Source organism: Chelonia mydas, chromosome 2 (genome assembly GCF_015237465.2).
Source record: "Chelonia mydas isolate rCheMyd1 chromosome 2, rCheMyd1.pri.v2, whole genome shotgun sequence".
Classification (NCBI taxonomy): Eukaryota; Metazoa; Chordata; order Testudines; family Cheloniidae; genus Chelonia; species Chelonia mydas.
Window position 1 is genome coordinate 93,610,539 of NC_057850.1, and position 19,776 is coordinate 93,630,314.

The following is a 19,776-nucleotide window of genomic DNA, read 5'->3' on the forward strand; positions in this document are numbered from 1 at the left end:
GTGCAGGAAAGCACAAAATGACCAGGAGGAGAGGTGGTGGGCTGAAGAGAGTAAGTGGCAGGCTGAAGAGAGGGCTGAAGCTGATAGGTGGCGGCAGCATGATGACAGGAGGCAGGATTCAATGCTGAGGCTGCTGGAGGATCAAACTAATATGCTCCAGTGTATGGCTGAGCTGCAGGAAAGGCAGCTGGAGCACAGACCGCCGCTACAGCCCTTGTGTAACCAACCCCCCTCCTCCCCAAGTTCCACAGCCTCCTCACCCAGACGCTCAAGAACATGGTGGGGGGGCCTCCGGCCACCCAGCCATTCCACCCCAGAGGATTGCCCAAGCAACAGAAGGCTGGCATTTAATAAGTCTTAAAGTTTTAAACTTCTAAAGGGCTGTGTGGCCTTGTCCTTCCCTCCTCCACCACCCCTCCCAGGCTACCTTAGCAGTTATCCCCCTATTTGTGTGATGAATTAATAAAGAATGCATGAATGTGAAGCAACAATGACTTTATTGGCTCTGCAAGTGGTAATCGAAGGGAGGAAGGGAGGGTGGTTAGCTTACAGGGAAATAGAGTGAACCAAGGGGGGTGGGGCAGTTTCATCAAGGAGAAACAAACAGAACTGTCATACCATAGCCTGGCCAGTCATGAAACTGGTTTTCAAAGCTTCTCTGATGCGCACCGCGCCCTCCTGTGCTCTTCTAACTGCCCTGGTGTCTGGCTGCGCGTAACCAGCAGCCAGGCGATTTTCCTCAACCTCCCACCCTGTCATAAACGTCTCCCCCTTACTCTCATAGATATTGTGGAGCACACAGCAAGCAGTAATAACAGTGGGAATATTGGTTTCGCTGAGGTCTAACAGAGTCAGTAAACTGCACCAGCGCGCTTTTAAACATCCAAATGCACATTCTACCACCATTCTGCACTTGCTCAGCCTGTAGTTGAACAGCTCCTGACTACTGTCCCAGGTGCCTGTGTATGGCTTCATGAGCCATGGCATTAAGGGGTAGGCTGGGTCACCAAGGATAACTATAGGCATTTCAACATCCCCAACTGTTATTTTCTGGTCTGGGAATAAAGTCCCTTCCTGCAGCTTTTGAAACAAATCAGAGTTCCTGAAGATGTGAGTGTCATGTACTTTTCCCGGCCATCCCACTCTGATGTTGGTGAAACGTCCCTTGTGATCCACCAGTGCTTGCAGCACTATTGAAAAGTACCCTTTGCGGTTTATGTACTCGCCGGCTTGGTGCTCCGATGCCAAGATAGGGATATGGGTTCCGTCTATGGCCCCACCACAGTTGGGGGATCCCATTGTAGCAAAGCCATCTGCTATGATCTGCACATTTCCCAGGGTCACTATCCTTGATATCAGCAGATCTTTGATTGCGTTGGCTACTTGCACCACAGCAGCCCCCACAGTAGATTTGCCCACTCCAAATTGATTCCCGACTGACTGGTAGCTGTCTGGCGTTGCGAGCTTCCACAGGGCTATTGCCACTCGCTTCTCAACTGTGAGGGCTGCTCTCATCTTGGTATTCTTGCGCCTCAGGGAAGGGGAAAGCAAGTCACAAAGTTCCACGAAAGTGCCCTTACGCATGCGAAAGTTTCGCAGCCACTGGGAATCGTCCCAGACCTGCAACACTATGCGGTCCCACCAGTCTGTACTTGTTTCCCGGGCCCAGAATCTGCGTTCCACCGCATGAACCTCCCCCATTAGCACCATGATGCCCATATTGCTAGGTCTGTGGCAAGAGAGAAGTCTGTGTCCATGTCCTCATCACTCTCATCACCACGCTGACATCGCCTACTCGCCCGGTTTCGCTTTGCCAGATTCTGGTGCTGCATATACTGCTGGATAACGGGTGTGGTGTTTAATGTGCTCCTAATTGCCAAAGTGATCTGAGCAGGCTCCATGCTTGCCGTGGTATGGCGTCTGCACAGAAAAAAGGCACGCAACGATTGTCTGCCATTGCTCTGAAGGAGGGAGGGGCGACTGACGACATGGCTTACAGGGTTGGCTTATATGGAATTAAAATCAACAAAGGGGGTGGCTTTACATCAAGGAGAAAGAAGAACTGTCACACAGAATGGCCCCCTCAAGGATTGAACTCAAAACCCTGGGTTTAGCAGACTGATGCTCAACCCACTGAGCTATCCTTCCCCCTGGTATTTCAGGCAGGACTGAATCACCATTAAATTTTTCAAGGTGCCCCTGACAGACCTCACCGAAACAATTGTCGGCCGTTGATTTCACACAGGGAGGGAGGGGGGAGCAAATGAATACAAAACATATCTGGTGTATTTCTTGTTTTGATCCACTCCATCTATCTTTTACATCTTTGGCTGGCAGCAGATGGTGCAGTAGCACTGCTAGGCATCCGCATCTCCTGGCTGCTCAGCAGAAGATGGTGCAATAGGACGACTAGCCATCCTCATCTCCTGCCTGCACGCCATAAGATGGTATAATAGGACTGCCGGCGGGACTAAAGAGAATGACCTGGTCGAGTCACTCCTAATTTAGTCCCATGTCTGCCCAGGCACTCCTGACCAACCTTACTGAGGTGGCCAGGGGCACCTCGGACTCGATGAGGATGGTTTTCAGGCCTATTGCACCGTCTGCTGCCACAAGGCAATGGGTTGCTGCTGCTGTGTAGCAATGCAGTACTGCGTCTGCCAGCACCCAGGAGACATAGGATGACAGTGAGCTGAGCGGGCTCCATGCTTGCCGTGGTATGGCGTCTGCACAGGTAACTCAGGAAAAAAGGCACAAAACGATTGTCTGCCATTGCTTTCACGGAGGGAGGGCGGGCCTGACGACATGTACCCAAAACCACCCGCGACAATGTTTTTTGCCCATCAGGCATTGGGATCTCAACCCAGAATTCCAATGGGCGGCGGGGACTGCGGGAACTGTGGGATAGCTACCCACAGTGCAACACTCCGGAAGTCGAAGCTAGCCTCGGTACTGTGGAAGCACTCTGCCACGTTAATGCACTTAATGGACTTAGAACATTTTGTGTGGGGACATACACAATCGACTATATAAAAATGATTTCTAAAAAACCAGCTTCTATAAATTCGACCTAATTTCATAATGTAGACATACCCTTAGTCTTATGTTTTGCCTGCTTACATTTAAGATTTAATTTACCATCTAGATAATAAACGTAAAAATATGGGAACTGGTGTGAACTCAAAACAGAAGGAAAATATTTCTTCTAGCTGTAGGTGGATATTGTAAAGTACTCCATCATGCTTTGAATATACTGGTGTGTAAAACTGGTATTCAGGAGGGAAAATGAATAGTGTTGCTTAGAGGTGGGCACAGTACAGGGAGAAAACGGAGTTTGCTTTCACATACAAGTTTGCTAAAAAGTAGCTCAAGCGGATCACTCCCACACCATGTTCTGAAGCTGGCAGCGGAGAAATTTGTAGGCAACAGGAAACCTAGGAGCTAGAACCAAAATGGTGCTCCAGAACTCTAAGGGTGAAAATAAAGAAAAGTAGCAGTAAAACTAAAGTTAAAAAGTGGAGAAAAAAGAAGCAGCAAAGAATAAGAACCTGGGGGTGGAACAGAGAAGAGACAAGTAACAGAAAGGAGGACAAATGTGGAGAAACACACAAATGGCTTTTTGTTACAGAACTAGAAGGAACACGAATAATAGTTGTGCTCTGCTGGTACACATCACCCCTCCCCGCCATGGGAATTTCATTGGTTTCAACACCAGGAGGAACTATCGCAAATTCAACGTTTTGGTAAGCCGCTAGCCTATCATGCAAGAAATTGCTTCACCTCAGATGGCCAAGGAAATGTTTTGACATGAAGGCAACAAAACATTTTCAACAAAGGGAAATTCATAAAGTTAGTGCCTGAGTCTTAGGTGCTAGAGAAGAGCAAAAGATTATTCTCTTTTACCCAGTGTACTTTGTGCTTGGAAAACCCCAACCCTAGCAGTTTCACAATTTTGGAATGTCTATACTGCCCAATAGACCATATTAGGAACCATCGGATTTGGAAAACACTTAAGAATTTAACCAAGTTCCACAGCCCTGGCAAAAGCCCACTGTAGACAAGGTTTTGGATTTCAGTCAGTACGTACAGCCACATTTAAAAAGATTATCCAATGTAACAGTTATGGGCTGTCAATTAATCACAGTTAACTCACGCGATTAATTAAAAAAAAAATCAGTTTTAATCGCATTGTTCAACAATAGAATACCAACTGAAATGTACTAAATATTTTGGATTTTTTTTTTTTTTTACATTTCCAAATGTATTGATTTTAATTACAGCACAGAATGCAAAGTGTATACTGCTCCCTTCATATTATTTTTTATTATAAATATTTGCACTGTAAAATGATAAACAAAAGAAATAGTATTTTTCAATTCAGCTCATACAAGTACTGCAATGCAATCTCTTTATTGTAAAAGTGCAACTTACAAATGTAGATTTTTTTTGTTACATAACTGTGCTCAAAAACAAAACAATGCAAAACTTTAGAGCCTACCAGTCGACTCAGTCCCACTTCTCATTCAGCCAATCACTAAGACAAACAAGTTTGTTTACACTTACGGGAGATAAGGCTGCCCACTTCTTATTTACAATGTCACCAGAAAGTGAGAACAGGCGTTCGCATGGGACTTTTATAGATGGCATTGCAAGGTATTTACGTGCCAAATATGCTAAACATTCTTATGCTCCTTCATGCTTTGGCCACCATTCCAGAGGACATGCTGATTACACGTGGTAAAAAAATATTGCAGTATTTAAATTTGTGACTGAACTCCTGGGGGGGGGGGGGGAATTGTATGTCTCTGGCTCTGTTTTACCTGCATTCTGCCATATATTTCATGTTATAATAGTCTTGGATGATGACTCAGCACATGTTCATTTTAAGAACACTTTCACTGAAGATTTGACAAAACGCAAAGAGGGTACCAATGTGAGTTTTCTAAAGATAGCTACAACACTCGACCCAAGGTTTAAGAATCTGAAGTGCCTTCCAAAATCTGAGAGGGATGAGGTGTGGAGCATGTTTTCAGAAGTCTTAAAGGACCAAAATTCCAGTGCAGAAGCTACAGAACCTGAACCACCAAAAAAGAAAATCAACCTTCTGCTGCTGGTATCCGACTCAGATGATGAAAATGAACATGCGTCAGTCCGCACTGCCTTGGATTGTTATCGAGCAGAACCTGTCACCAGCACGGATGAATGTCCTCTGGAATGGTGGTTGAAGCAATAAAGGGACATATGAATCTTTAGCACATATGGCATGTAAATATCTTGCAACACTGGCTACAATAGTGCCATGAGAACACCTGTTCTCAGTTTCAGATGACATGAACAAGAAGCGGGCAGCATTATCCCCTGCAAATGTAAACAAACTTGTTTGAGTAATTGGCTGAACAAGAAATAGGACTGAGTGGACTTGTAGGCTCTAACGTTTTACATTGTTTTATTTTTGAATGCAGTTATTTATTGTACATAATTCTACATTTGTAAGTTCAACTTTCATGATAAAGAGATTTCACTACAGTACTCGTATTAGGTGAATTGAAAAATACTATCTCTTGTTTTTTACAGTGCAAAAATTTGTAATAAAAATAAATATAAAGTGAGCACTGTACACTTTGTATTCTGTGTTATAACTGAAATCAATATATTTGAAAATGTAGAAAACATCCAAAAATATTTAAATAAATGGTATTCTATTACTGTTTAACAGTGCGATTAATCACAATTAATTTTTTAATTGCTTGACAGCCCTATAATAGATATACAAAAGACAGTTACTGCCTGATGTGCTTTAAAATATTGGGAGAAGCTGTGGTTAGAGCATAACACTGCAAAGATTTCTATGTTCTATCATTGGACTTGGGAGCTATATGATCTATAGTCAGTTTTTTGTACTGCTATGCATCCCTGAAATATGCATAAACTTTTTATATTTAAAACTCTTTGGGGAAGGGATCTTATGTTTGTACAGCTACCAGCACAATGAAGTTTCAATCCTGCCTGGGGCTTCTAGGTGCAACTTCAATATAAATACCAATCAGCTACTACCAGTAAGGTATTGGACTTAGTCAAAGAAAGAGAAAAAAGCAACCAACTTGTTTTTTGACCCAAACAGAGCATGTTGAACTTTTCTACCCTATTTACAAAGGTAAGCATTTTTATGTCACTCATACAAATGGATGAATTTTTGACTTAAAGTATCAAAAGCAATACTTTAAAACATTTAATTTTTGAACACTAACTTTTTAGTAAGTGGGTACCCCTGTTTGGCGAATAACATCTCTAAACAGATACTGAACCAGTAAAGGAGCTTTTGTGTAAGTGTTGTTCGATAATAATTAGTACACAAAAAACATGGGATGTATAACTTTTCAGAACTGCCTTTAGAAAAAAGTTTCAAAATATTGTTTAAAAAGGGTGCATTAAACTAAAGCCCTTCTGCCTCCTTTGGCTGAAGAAACACCTGTATGAGTTTGAGGAAAGCCGGGGGACCAGCATTTTTAAAATTTCATTTCCTAAGTGCATTTTTATACTGTTAGTTATACTGAATAACTCAAGAAGAGGAATAGGAAAGATGTCTATGGAAAGAATTTAATGAAGAAGTTCAAAATGCAGGAAGTAAGGTATCAGATTGGATGAAGCCAGTGTTCTTTTTGAGAGCTAACATGTAGATTTCCAGAACAAGATAAGCACATTTTAGGCACAGAATAAGGAACGTTATAGGAAATGCTGGCACTTCAAAAATAATTTGTCCAACCATATACAATGCAGCATGACCAAAAAAATAAAGGCAGCAAACTCTTTTCAATTTCTTTATTGTAGAAAAACAAAGGCTTACACTTGACTTTCAAAGCAGCAGCATTATTTCATTCATTCAAGAAGTTAGTATATTAAGTTATCTTCAGAAACCTTTAGAGAATGCATCCATCCAAGATAAAATAGAAAACCTGTTCCACCTCTCAGTGTACTAAATTTTTTACATGATCAAATGAAAATCCTTTCATTTTACACCACAAGCCTGTCTTTGCCCATGTTTCAAGCTAAAGGGGAATTTTAAATATAATAAAATTGTGTGTCTGATTTCCCCGTCCTAGGCAGACACAGATGGGAGCACAGCTTGATGAAAACGGCAGTGCATTTAAAGCTTGGATTTCTGTAGGTTAGTACACATCTCGTTATCCTGACAATTCATAAAGTGACTGACAGACACGTGCCCTTCTATTAAGTCTAACTGATCAAACCACCAGAAATTTGGCAGCTTAATGTTCCATACCAGGCACTAGTGAGCCCTGTCTTTCATGGGGTATGTAGGTATCATCTCCAGTTCCATTTCCCACTAGACCATTTCTCAACAAAGTGTTTGGCTACTATTGTAGCAACAGAAACTACTGACAATATAAGACTATGGAAAATTAAGTCATATGGGGTGGTGGTTAAAAGTGAATTCTATGCAACAGAATTCGGGGGGGGGGGGGGTTAAAAAAAATCTAGATTTTTCTAAACACAACACAATGAGCAGTGAAGTCCCAAAAAAGCCACTTTAACTTTTGACCTTGTACAAAATTATATATTCAGACTCTAATAACTAACTGAAAAGACTGATATCTTAACTGAAATCTCCACAGCAGAATAAAAAGGCAGAATCACAGATAATGGATAAAGCAGCAAGATATTCCTCACTGCTCAGACTCACATTTTGAGTATTTAGCACTGAGTTGTGCCAACACTGAAAGTTACTGGAAACTCAAGTGGCCTGCTATTAAGTGAAGTGTTTTGTAACATAATACAACTGTACCTGCACCATGTTTAAAGAAGTTTTGAAACAAAATATAAAATAACTACAAGCATCTCACTCTTCAAATGTAAGACAACAAAGACTAAAAGGTCTGGAAAGTCTTCCACAGCTTAAAAAAAAGTGTTTAAAAAGATAACTCAATTTTCTATTTACAACCAAAGTTAAAATATGTATTTCTATTTATTATAAATGAAAAGAGGAAATTCATATTGGGGGGGAGGGGGAAAAAAACCATACTACACACCTGCAATTTTTACATTTGCTAAGTAAAAGTACACATGTTTCTCTCTTCTACAGGAAGATAGTCATTTCAAGGGACAGTAGGAGAATCTCTTTCCTAAAGAAAATGAAAATGCAGGATTCCAAATTTGTCAATTACCACAGCTCAAAGAAAATGAGCTTTCTGAAAATAAGTTCAGAAAAATAAGTTTCTGAAAATAAGTTCTTAAGCTCTATGATGGACTCATCTGCCACCCTTTCACTGCAAAGTCTCTCAAGTCATGCATTTAGTTTGTGTTCTGCACTACAGCTTCTGCACAAAGCCAGATGTTACTAAACTATTTTAAAAGAAGCAACTTTCTTCTACAACAGGGAAAAGAATGCTGTAGCTGCTGACTCAAATTCAATTTACCTGTAGATTAATACCAACACAAAATCTTCTATTTAAGATTATCCATATTTATATTTAGAACTACTTCTCTTAATTCAGTGTTATAGCATGTAATATATTAAGTGATTAAGCTGCCTTATACAGAAGACATTATTATATATATTATATTGTAATATGTCCTTTAAAAACATCAAAGCTAGAAAAACTCATGGCTCACTATCCAACTGAATCTTATATAGCTTCAGTACTGAGAGAAAGAGGAGCATAAGTTTGTTTGCTATGGAAATCTCCGTGGCATCAATGCCAACCAAAGAATCACAGGTTATCCCTTGAGATCTCAACTCTGGAAAAAATGTAGTCCCGTTCAGTGTCATGGGGTTGTATTAAAAATGACTTTCATGATTAAATAGCTAATGAAAATGCATTCCACTGACAAATATCCCTCTTTCTATCAGTGCTAACAATGGCTCCATTAACTTTTCTTCCACAGTCTACAACTTGTAGGTTCAAACGCAAGTATCAACACCAACCCTTGCTCAAAAATTTCTTTTTAAATAAAATGTTTTTCTCTTTAAAAAATAAGTCACAATCTGCACTTAAGGTCTGGTCTTCACTGGCAAGTTTTTTCATCCGAAGGAAACTTTTGGCGACAAAACAGCAGAGGCGTACGTGCTGAAAAGCACTTTTGCGCTGAAAATCCTCAGTTGCAGCGCTGTAATAAAACCACCCCAATGAGAGTTATTGGGCTTTTTGCGCCGAGACTTTGGCCCCTTAGTGCCAGTGTAGACACCGTGCTTGATTTTAGCATTGCTATTGGCCTCCGGACGGTCATCCTGACCACTCTGGTCAGCAGTTTCAACTCTGCTGACCTGACGCCAGGTAAACAACATTCTGCCACTCCCCCTTTAAAGCCAAGGGAATTTTGAAATTCTACTTCCTGTTTGCTCAGCGTGCAGAGCTCACATCGCATTTTCTCAGCTGACCATGGAGGCTCCATGCAGCAAACCATCTCCCGCTTGGACCACTGCAGAGCTACTGGATCTGATAAATGTTTTGGGGGAGGAGGCTGTCCAGCCCCAGCTGGGCTTCAGCTGAAGGAATTTTGATACCTACGGCCAGATTGCACGCAGCTTGCATGAAAAAGGTATGACCAGGACACGCTGCAGGACAGAGCAAAGGTGAAGGAGCTGAGGAACGCATACCACAAGACGAGGGAGGCAAACTGTCTCTCCGGTGCTGTGCCCCAGACCTGTCGTTTTTATAAGGAGTTGGACGCTATCCTAGGTGGCGACCCCACCTCCATTGCAAAGAGCACCATTGATACTTCAGCAGGTCTGGAGCCAGTGGGAAGTGGACCTAACCCAGAGGTCATTGATGAAGATGTGGAGCCCGAAGATGATGTGGAGCCCAGTCAGAAGCTGTCCTCCACTCCAGTCTCTGAAGTTGCTCTCTAGCGAACCAGACGCAGGAGAGGAGACCCCTGGTAAGTGCTTTGTGAATTTCTGAAGCGGGTTGAAGGCAGAGAAATGTAGAAGGCTGGCTTTGTTTCTGTGTGCTGGGCATTTCCCTGCACAGTTAGGCGGAACAGGCAGATGATGCACGCCAAGATTTCGTGGGAATCCTCCATAGAGATCTCTAGGAAACTTTCCTGGAGGTACTCAGCAATCCTCTGCCAGAGGTTCCTTGGCAGAGCTGCTTTTGTTCCTTCCCCCATTGAGAGACACTTTCCCACACCACTCTGCAATTACTTGGGCATGGAGCACACAGGCTAGCAACATAGGAATCGGGTAGAAGCTGCAAGCATGTAGCAGATCCACCCTTGCTTCCCTGCTTACCCTCAGGAGTGAGATATCTTCCATAGTGACCATCAACCGTGGAAAATAGTGAGAAAGTTTAGAGTGTTGCTCCCTGTAAGTGTCCCGCAACCTTTTCAGACTGCTTTTCTGCATAAACAAGGCCCCTGCTCCTGGCTTCACTCACCATTCATGGGGTCTTCTGCCTCATGTGTGCTTCCTAGTATCACCAAAAAAGTGATAGGTATGTTACCAGCAGTGTATTAATGTTACTGTTTCAGTGCTCCGTGTGTAGTTGACAATAGTGCTTCTGTTTATTGTTAATTATGCCTATCCAGACTTGACCTTGAGAATCAACCCCCCAACAGCAACAGAGCATCTGCACAAGACAATAAAACAGCTGAGATGGACCAAGGAAGATATGTTCCAGGTGGTGCTGCAGCAGTCAGAGGCAGAAAACACTGAACGCAAGAAGTGGAGGGAAAGCAAAAAGCAGAAAAAACAAGAGAAGAATTCTTACAATTGGGATGCCAGAGAGAGGCTGGAGTGCTGGAGCATCAAACAAACATGCTCCAGACTCTCGTAACACTGCAGACTGAGCAGATGTGTGCCCGCCCTCCCCTTCAGCACATTCAGAACTCTTTCTCATGCACTCCCCAAACTCTCCCTACACAGTCCTTTCTGGCACTTGACGCTTTACTCAACACTTCATCCTCGCAGACAGCTTTTCAAATGAAAGCTGGACCTATACTCAGCTATGAAAATCATCCCCCCGCCTGTACCTTCTCCCCCACCAAAAGTGTGTCTGTGTGTATGTGTCAATGTGGTGTTGTGGTTTATTTGGCAATAAAAGCAAAGTTTTTTGAATTATAAGCACTCTTTATTTGTTTCCATGCAAGGTATGATAGATACCTCATAGCACCTGGAAGTCAACAGGCACTTTTATTAGTTCCTTACGTTGAATCCTAGGTCTTAACCACAACTGTTTCCTAGCATACCAAATGTAATTAATCATTGCAGTACCAAGCATAGCAACAAACATTAGTGATTTTCATCTTCAAAGTGTTGCCTCAAGGCATCCCTGATTCTTGTTGAGCCCCTCTAATAGCCCTGGTATCTGGCTGTTCAAAATCAGATTAATGTGAATCATAAACCATTCAAAATCAGCAGCCAGGCGTTCTGCCTCGGCAGTCCACCCCTGAGTAAACCGTTCGCCTTTCCCTTCACAAATCTTACGCAGCGTACAACATGCAGCTATAACAATGGGAATATTTTCCTCATTCAGGTCTAGCCTGCCATTTAGGCATCACCAGTGTGCCTTTAATTGGCCAAACACACGTTCAACGGTCACTCTGCTCTACTCAGCCTGTTGTCGAACAGCTCCTTACTGTTATCTAGGTTTCCAGTGTACGGCTTCATGAGCCACGGCATTAAGGGGTATGCTGGGTCTCCCAGGATCACTATGGGCATTTTGACTTCCCCTACAGTGATCTTCTGGTCTGGAAAGAACATCCCTGCTTGCAGCTTTCTGTACAGGCCAGTGTTTCTAAATATACATGTGTCATGCACCTTTCCAGACCACCCCGCATTAATGTCAGCGAAATGCCACTGTAATCCACAAGCGCCTGAAAAAACATGGAGAAGTATCCCTTCCAATTGATCGCAAAGTGGTCCGGTGCCAGATTTGGAATATGCATGCCATTTATCTTCCCTCCACGGTTAGGGAAACCCATTTCTGCAACACCATCCACAATTTCACGCACACTGCCAAGAGTCACGGTCTTTTGCAGCAGGATGCGATTAATAGACTTGCACACTTGCGTTAACACAGGCACAACAGTCGACTTCCCCACTCCAAACTAGTTTGCGAGTCGCCAGTTTCCACACTGCGATTGCCACATGCTTCTCTACCGAGAGGGCAGATCTCATTTGGGAGTCCTTTTGGGTCATTTGCACGGCAGGGCTGGGGCGAGCTCAGCACACAGTTCCAGGGCATCTGAAAGTTCTGCAGCCACTGCTTGTCACCCCAGACTTTCATAACAATGCAATCCCACCACTCTGTGCTCTAGTTTCCCGAGCCCAAAAGCGACGTTCCACTGTGTTCAGTTCCTCTGTGAATGTCAAAAGCAATCTAATGTTGCTGCTTTGAATGTCGGACACCACGTCAGGCAATTGTAACTGCTGCTGCCTTTGTAACTGCAAGAATAACTCCACTGCCACTTGCAATGTGCTAGTGAGAGCTAGCAGAGCAGTGGAGAGCAGTGCAGGATACATTCCTGCAGATAGATGTGGCGGGGAAAGCAAAACAAGGGACGTTGAAAAATGCCGCGAACTGAAGACAGAAGCACACGGAATGCTGGGACGGGTCATGGGTCAATGAAGCCTCATCCGCTGCGATCCCCTTTGCCTTCCCACAAAACCTAGTGGCAGAAGGGGGAGAGCTGCACCGTGGGATAGCTACCCACAGTGCACTGCTCTCATTGGCGATGCAAGTGCCGCAAGTGTGAGCATGCTATCCCGCCAGTGGAAGACAATGTGAACACATAACAGCGGTTTTCTTTAAGCTCTTGGCGAAAAAAACTCTGCCAGTGTAGACATAGCCTAAGATTAATAAAAAGAAAAGGAGTACTTGTGGCACCTGAGAGACTAACAAATTTATCTGAGCATAAGCTTTCGTGAGCTACAGCTCACTTCATCGGATGCTGGACTGAATGCATCCGATGAAGTGAGCTGTAGCTCACGAAAGCTTATGCTCAAATAAATTTGTTAGTCTCTAAGGTGCCAAAAGTACTCCTTTTCTTTTTGCAAATACAAACTAACACGGCTGCTACTCTGAAACCTAAGATTAATATGAATCATAAACCATTCAAAAAAAGTTTTGAAAAGGTATTTGGTTAAAGCCTGTCCTTACAGATCTGTATGAGAGGATTAGACGACTGTGGATGCTTATATTTATTCTTCCACCATCAAGCTGCACCCAGATTTTTCAGAATCTGTAAATAATTTATACTAGGAAAAAAATTAGTAAGTTTTACTTGTAAAGCCCAATCAAGGACTAGCATTCCCATGACAAAACTTCTTTACAATGCAATCCCCAAACAATTTTTACTTGTTTAAAATATTAGTTAGTAAGGAACTATTTTAATAAATAACTCTCTCTTAGGTCTTGCATTTAACACAACTTCTGGGGAAAACTGCCAGTAATTGATTTTAGTACTGTCATATAACAAAGCACTTCTGTAAATAACAACAAATTATCTTTAACTTTAAAACGTACAAAAGGTATTTCTTTCAAAATAAGGTGCAGTAGCTAAAATAAGAGTGTTTTTATGGAAAGCTCAAGCCATCTTTAGCCATCACAATTTCAAAGGGTCTGTAAAATTTACGTATTTCATTCTAAGCTTTCCTGCAACTTTTCCACTTCTGTTCCCACAAAAAGATGATCCTGATGTATGTCGGCCACAACGTTACTAGATTATCACATGTAGCATATTTTACCTGATTGTTGCCTGTGAACAAACAGTTTAGGAATATTAATCTTCAGAGACAATAGTCAGAATAATAAAATGTTAATCAAAAATAATTAAGAAAGCATTTGGGTCCCCACCCTTCCCCCGACCGTATTTGAGAAGAAGATCTGAATACATGCAAGTCAAAACTAGCAAAATACAGACAAAAGGTCCTCTTCTGTGAAGATCATCATTAAATGACTCACTTCAATAAATAAGGCTATTTGGAAATTCTACAGAATTCTTTAAACTAGGCAACTTAGTCTTTTTTCTTATCAAATATATGTTTCTGTCCATGTTCTCCATCTGAAAGTTCTGCAGATTTTTCTTTGTTTTCCTGCTCTTGTTCTTCCTCACTGCCTTCATCTGTAAGTTCCCTATCTCCAGTTTCCTTTTTAGATGTCTCATTTTCCTCTACACCTCCATCGGTATCAGCTGTGCAGATTCCATAACACATGAGGCTAATGACACCCAGTGGCAGACCAAAGAGAAAGCAGCCCAGAAGTGGAGAACTCTTGAATACAGACTGTTGAAATATAATTGAAGTCAAAAGCACTTTAGGGGATATTTAAGATACCTTACAGCATTTCTTACAAGTTTCACTATATTTATTTCTGAACACCCTAATAGATTAAATCAGTTTTCTTGGAAAAGGTGTAAGAGCCATTATGCCAATGCTGTTTTTAACTTATGAAAATCTTTGAACCTGAAGAGAAATGGTTTCACTAGGAAGCTGAAAAGTAGTATGACAACTATGTATTCTGTAATTTGAAAAGAGGCATGAGAAACTGTTGAGTTTCATATTGAGACTCATATTCAGTTAAAAACACACTGAAGTTTGGAATGTGCCAGCATAGAACCTAATACTAAAGTTGCCTGACACTTCCCATTAAATGACCCTGTCTTTAAGTACTTTGCCAAACTTTAACTGTTTGGGGCTGAAAGTTTCAAAGCCAGGTTTAGGCTGGCTTTAGGCTGATTTTTATATATTACTTACTTACACACACAGACACTTGGCATTGAAAATATATACATCATATATAAAGAGAGATATAGATATATACATTTTATCCAAAACAGTTGAGACATTTCTGAGAATGAGTTTCTAGGGAAAGTAACATTTTTATATGTTAAAAGAATTCTGGCAATCTTTTCTTTGGAAAGCTCTAGTGCCCCAGGCTTCACAGCCTTTGTGCAGAGATGGCCTTTTAACATTCCCAGGAAAATCTGTCCGCATTTGGCCAAGTTGTAAGCCTACCTCAGTTAGTACAAGCTCAGTAGAGACTTGCTAGAGTTTAACAACTAAAATCTCAAAGATTCCATCCTCACTAAGCATGCTTGAGCATGCTCCCACTTTGTTTCTCCAATGTTGGAAGTTATGGAGTAAATGAGGCAGGGGACAGAAGGAAGAAAAAGGATGGTCTCATGGTTTAGACCGTTGAATGTTGCTTTTGAAAACTGGATTCTATCCCTGTCTCTGACACAGACTTCTTATTTTATGCTAGGCAAGTAATTTAAACCAACCTTTCATGGGTGGGCACTAATTGAGCGTTTCTTATTGTAGGAATATCTGACTTGAGATATTTGGTATGATTTGAAAAAGTGCGGAGCACTCTCAGCTGCAACTGAACTTGGTGGGAGCCGTATTCTGAACATATGAAGTGCTATATAATTTTAAATACTCTGAAAATCAGGTCCCAGATGTCTTAAATCAGGCACTCTAACCTAGTGGATAGTTTTAACCTTAATCTCTCTGTGCCTCAGCCCCGCATCTGTAAAATGGTGAGAGGAGTTATTTAAGTTAAGAGCCAATGTGGGAACAAGAACAAATGGATATAAAATGGCCATCAACAAGTTTAGGCTTGAAATTAGATGAAGGTTTCTAACCATCAGAGGAGTGAAGTTCTGGAACAGCATTCAAAGGGGAGCAGGGGAGGGGGCAAAAAACCTAACTGGCTTCAAGACTGAGCTTGATAAGTTTATGGACAGATTTGTATGATGAAACTGCCTACAATAAAAAGTGGCCCATCTGAGGCTGTTAGTAAATATGTCCAACGGCCAGATACGGGACACTAATGGGGGGCTCTGAATTACTACCACGAATTCTTTCACAGGTGTCTGGCTGGTGGATCTTGCTGATATGCTCAGGGTTTAACTGATTACCATATTTGGGGTCGGGAAGGAATCCTCCCCTTCCCCGCAAGTCAGATTGGCAGAGACCCTGTGGGGTTTTTGCTTTCGTCTGCAGCATGGAGCAAAGGTCACTAGAGTAAATGGTGGATTCTCTGTAATTTGAAGTCTTTAAATAGTGATTTAAAGACATCAATAACTCAGTGGTTATGGTCTATTACAGCCGTGGGTGGCTGAGTCAGATGATGTACAGGAAGTCAGACAATGATTATGATCTTCCCTTCTTGTCTTAAAGTCTAAGAGTATCTCACAGGGGTGTTGTGAAGACAGAGTAACTAAAGTTTGTGAAGCACTCAAACTGTAGTCATGAGAACCACCTAAAAGCCTATAAAAAATTAATAATTTGTCTTCAGGCAGGGTGCAAATAATATGCAGTAAATCGGGCTCGGGGGGCGGGGGGGCGCATTAAACAGGAAAAAACCAAAATACTGAATAACTGCTAATTAAATGAGCACAGTCCATGCTGTACACTGAATGGGGGTTCCTCTGGAAAAAAATGGTATGTGATCATGTTATTAAAGACAGTATCCTGAGGTATACGCATAAGGGGGATGAATTAATGTCTCACAGGCAACTTTAATACAGGCATTTCCTAACTTTTGAGGGCTTGACTTTGCAACCTTTACATATTCTTTTAATGTAATTTTGTGTGTGTAATTTATTATAAGATTTTCTTGCTTGTCTGCAGTGGGGGGGAAATGGTTTTATCCAAATCTTTCCACCAAGGTCTTAACCTTAATTGACTCATAAAAAGAAGGGAAACCTCTCCCAACAGCCATACATTTACACAACAGATACTCAGTACCACATCTGGACTTTTTCTAAGCAAAAAAATAAGACTAGTAACCTAAAATACACCTTTAAAACTTCACTAAGTGTAGATTATAACTTAACTGAATGGACTGACAGTAACATTTTTCAGTGTAGGTAGGTTCCATAACTGTCAGTAAATAGGTTCCAGAAATGTCAGAAGCAAAGCTTTTGAATAGCTTTTGAATCCTCCTGTGATATGTCTTTTAACTTGACCTTATTCACTTTAATTGACAAGAAATAAAAAGGAAACTGTCCATCATATTTCTGACACCAAAAATTCAACATTTCAGTACTCTGTAAAATATATTTCAAAACAATTTGTAGAATATTCTTCAATCATTTGAAGGTGTTTTTTTTTTTTAAATTCAGAATGTGTGTAATTACTGGGAATATATTCAGTGACTTTTGAGTAAAGGCATTTTTGAATCTTTTTTTGAAAAGGTATAGAAGTCTTTTTGACCTTGATAATATGATGCTATTCTACTTTGCATTCCAACTGCATGTTGGGTTTTACTTACCACTACAGTAGACTTGGCATCATAAATTATTCTCTTGATTCGCTGCAGAAACCCATCACCACCTTGTGCCTGAAATTTCAAAAGGAAACAGGTATCAAAATAATTACTGATGTTCAGTTAAATTTTATAATAAATTCAAATTTTATGTTTCATTTGCCTCCCTAATTTATGCAGCCTTTAGTCACTCTGAAAGGCTTTACCAGTACCTGTTTTTCCCTTGGAAATGAATAGCTATTAGGGGTTGAAATTCATGTACCTCATGATGCTTAGTCATTTTTCAAGTTCTTCCAAAAGTAGATGTTTCAATAATCTCTTGAAAAACTGACACTCTCTTTTCACTCACAAGTTCATTTTGCTTCAACTGAACAGGGTCAACTGCTGCAGCAGTACTGGTATTCTTCACCATCTCCTCTACCACATAGTGATATTGATTACTTACCAGTTCAACTAGCTTATCAGTACAGAGCCACTCACCTGTTCATTCGCCCTCTGGAAGACTGATAATCGTTCATGCTTATAGGCCATATGCATGCTTCCTCAAGGATTTAAACCTTGAGTATAATGTTATAAGAAGTTGTGATGCCCAGACTCTAGCCCCTCGTTCCTTCCACTATCTCAGTTTGCAAAAGAAACTCTGAAGTGGAAAGGAAGGTAGAGAGCATGAATCTATGTGTAGCAGTCTAAGAAGCAACCTCTTCTTCCTCTGAGTATTGTCAGTGAATTTCACAAGAGTGGAGACTAACATTAACAACCATTGAACAAGTTGCGTCTGATGACAGCTATTTAAATAGAGATTGACAGTCTACTCTCCTGAACTCAACATCTGATAGCCACCAAGATAGGGCCTGTAATTAGAGCTGGTCAGAAATTTTCTGTTGGAATGATTTTCTCATGGAAAATACAGTTTCCACAAAATTGAAATTTTCCATGGGAGTGGAGTCTAAGAACTACACATTCCAAAATAGAAAACATTAAACTACAATTCTAAGTAAACACAACACAGGAAAGTAAGGATGACCTAGAGAGGAGTAGTGGCCACAGCTTATTAAATAAACATATGCCTAAAGTTCAGATCAGGGAGGGAATATATGTAAATCCAACAGTAACTGCTTTTTCAGGGGTATCCAAAGCAGTGCCAAGGACACATGCACAATTTAGGAATATGGATATATACTGAGAATACACTAAAGAGAACCAGACAGATAATGTACACTTATCTATATTACAACTAAAAGTGGCCAAATGAAGTTTTCCGCTTTTAACTGTCCAGGGAATAAAAGCTAACAGTTGATTTAAAAAAATTCAGATCAAAGTGGGAGACTTACTTCGGCTGTACCATCTAAGATGTTATTAATGAACTGAACCAGGTCTTCAGGACTCTCAATGCGTCTATCTGGTAGAAAATACTGTTGGTTGGAAGTGTTCAATACGACAACAGTGGGGATTGTCAAGTCACTGAAAATGTTAAAGTCAAACAGATAAGAAACTCAAAGAAACAATATAAACTACGAATTTTCAGAGCATTTAACAGGAAATGCAATATTAAATGTTCTGTTAAAGAACAATACAGACAAAAGGAAAGTAAATTTTATGTGCCCATCTTGAGATACCCACCTCAAGTCATTCATACAAAAAAAAAAAAAACCCACCCACCCCACTATCTTTATGGTACAGATGAAAGGAGTTCTTTCACTGACCCAATTTAAAAATAACGTACTCCTTAGCATCAATATTTTGATGAGCTATTGAAGGCTATGCTATTCTAAGTGCGTTCTTATGCTGCACGCATGACCTGACTCAGCGAATGCCATACCGGAAAAGTCAGATTTTTGAAGCAAATACATACAATATAAACAAAAGGGGAAAAAGCTTACTTTTAATTCCACAGATCTGATGTGTGTTTCAATACTTATGTACCTCATGAGTTTAGGACATACTTGTGTACATGCAACCTCCAGTTAAGCAGTAGATATTCTGCCAAATGCTACAGCAGACATAACCAATTAGTTGAGCTCTCATATAGCAGACAGCCTTGTGTTTCAAAAGCGTTATGGCCCCAATTCAAAAAGGCACTTAACTATATGCATGACTAAGTGTTCTCTAACTGGTTTCAGAGTAACAGCCGTGTTAGTCTGTATTCGCAAAAAGAAAAGGAGGACTTGTGGCACCTTAGAGATTAACCAATTTATTCGAACATAAGCTTATGAAAGCTTATGCTCGAATAAATTGGTTAGTCTCTAAGGTGCCACAAGTCCTCCTTTTCTTTTTGTTCTCTAACTGGGGCACACAATTTAAGCTCAATACATGAGCTTTTGCTTGACCAGGAGAGTAGGAGCTGTGTTAAACTTCTTAAAATGTCATATATCAACAATGTAATTATAGTTAATCTAGACACAAGAGGTGAGCTACAGATGCTTGTTAAAGGCTTCAAACTATTCATGTTTCTTTGTCATTATGATTTAACAAACACACAGAACCTTTAATTAGAGACATTTACAGTTACATCAAAACACACCTCAACTCAAAACTTGAAAAGCAAAAA

General features: G+C 40.9%; 1 protein-coding gene across 4 annotated transcripts in view; it reads right to left on the bottom strand.

Annotated features, from left to right (window-relative positions):
- The window catches only part of TMX3 (thioredoxin related transmembrane protein 3), an 80,538-nt gene that overhangs the window by 4,962 nt on the left and 55,800 nt on the right, over nucleotides 1–19,776 (bottom strand). For 2 of the 4 annotated variants that reach the window (XM_043539924.1, XM_027829005.3), the window contains exons 14-16: nucleotides 18,560–18,689; nucleotides 17,235–17,303; nucleotides 6,806–14,239 (exon numbers count right to left, since the gene is read on the bottom strand). The exons of 1 other annotated variant lie outside the window; for it this stretch is intronic. In XM_043539924.1, coding sequence (XP_043395859.1) covers nucleotides 13,973–14,239; nucleotides 17,235–17,303; nucleotides 18,560–18,689 — 466 coding nt within the window. In that variant the 3' untranslated portion in view covers nucleotides 6,806–13,972. Of the gene's footprint in view, nucleotides 1–6,805; nucleotides 14,240–17,234; nucleotides 17,304–18,559; nucleotides 18,690–19,776 lie in introns of those variants that run through there. One more of the 4 variants, XM_037892897.2, reaches the window with a different exon arrangement.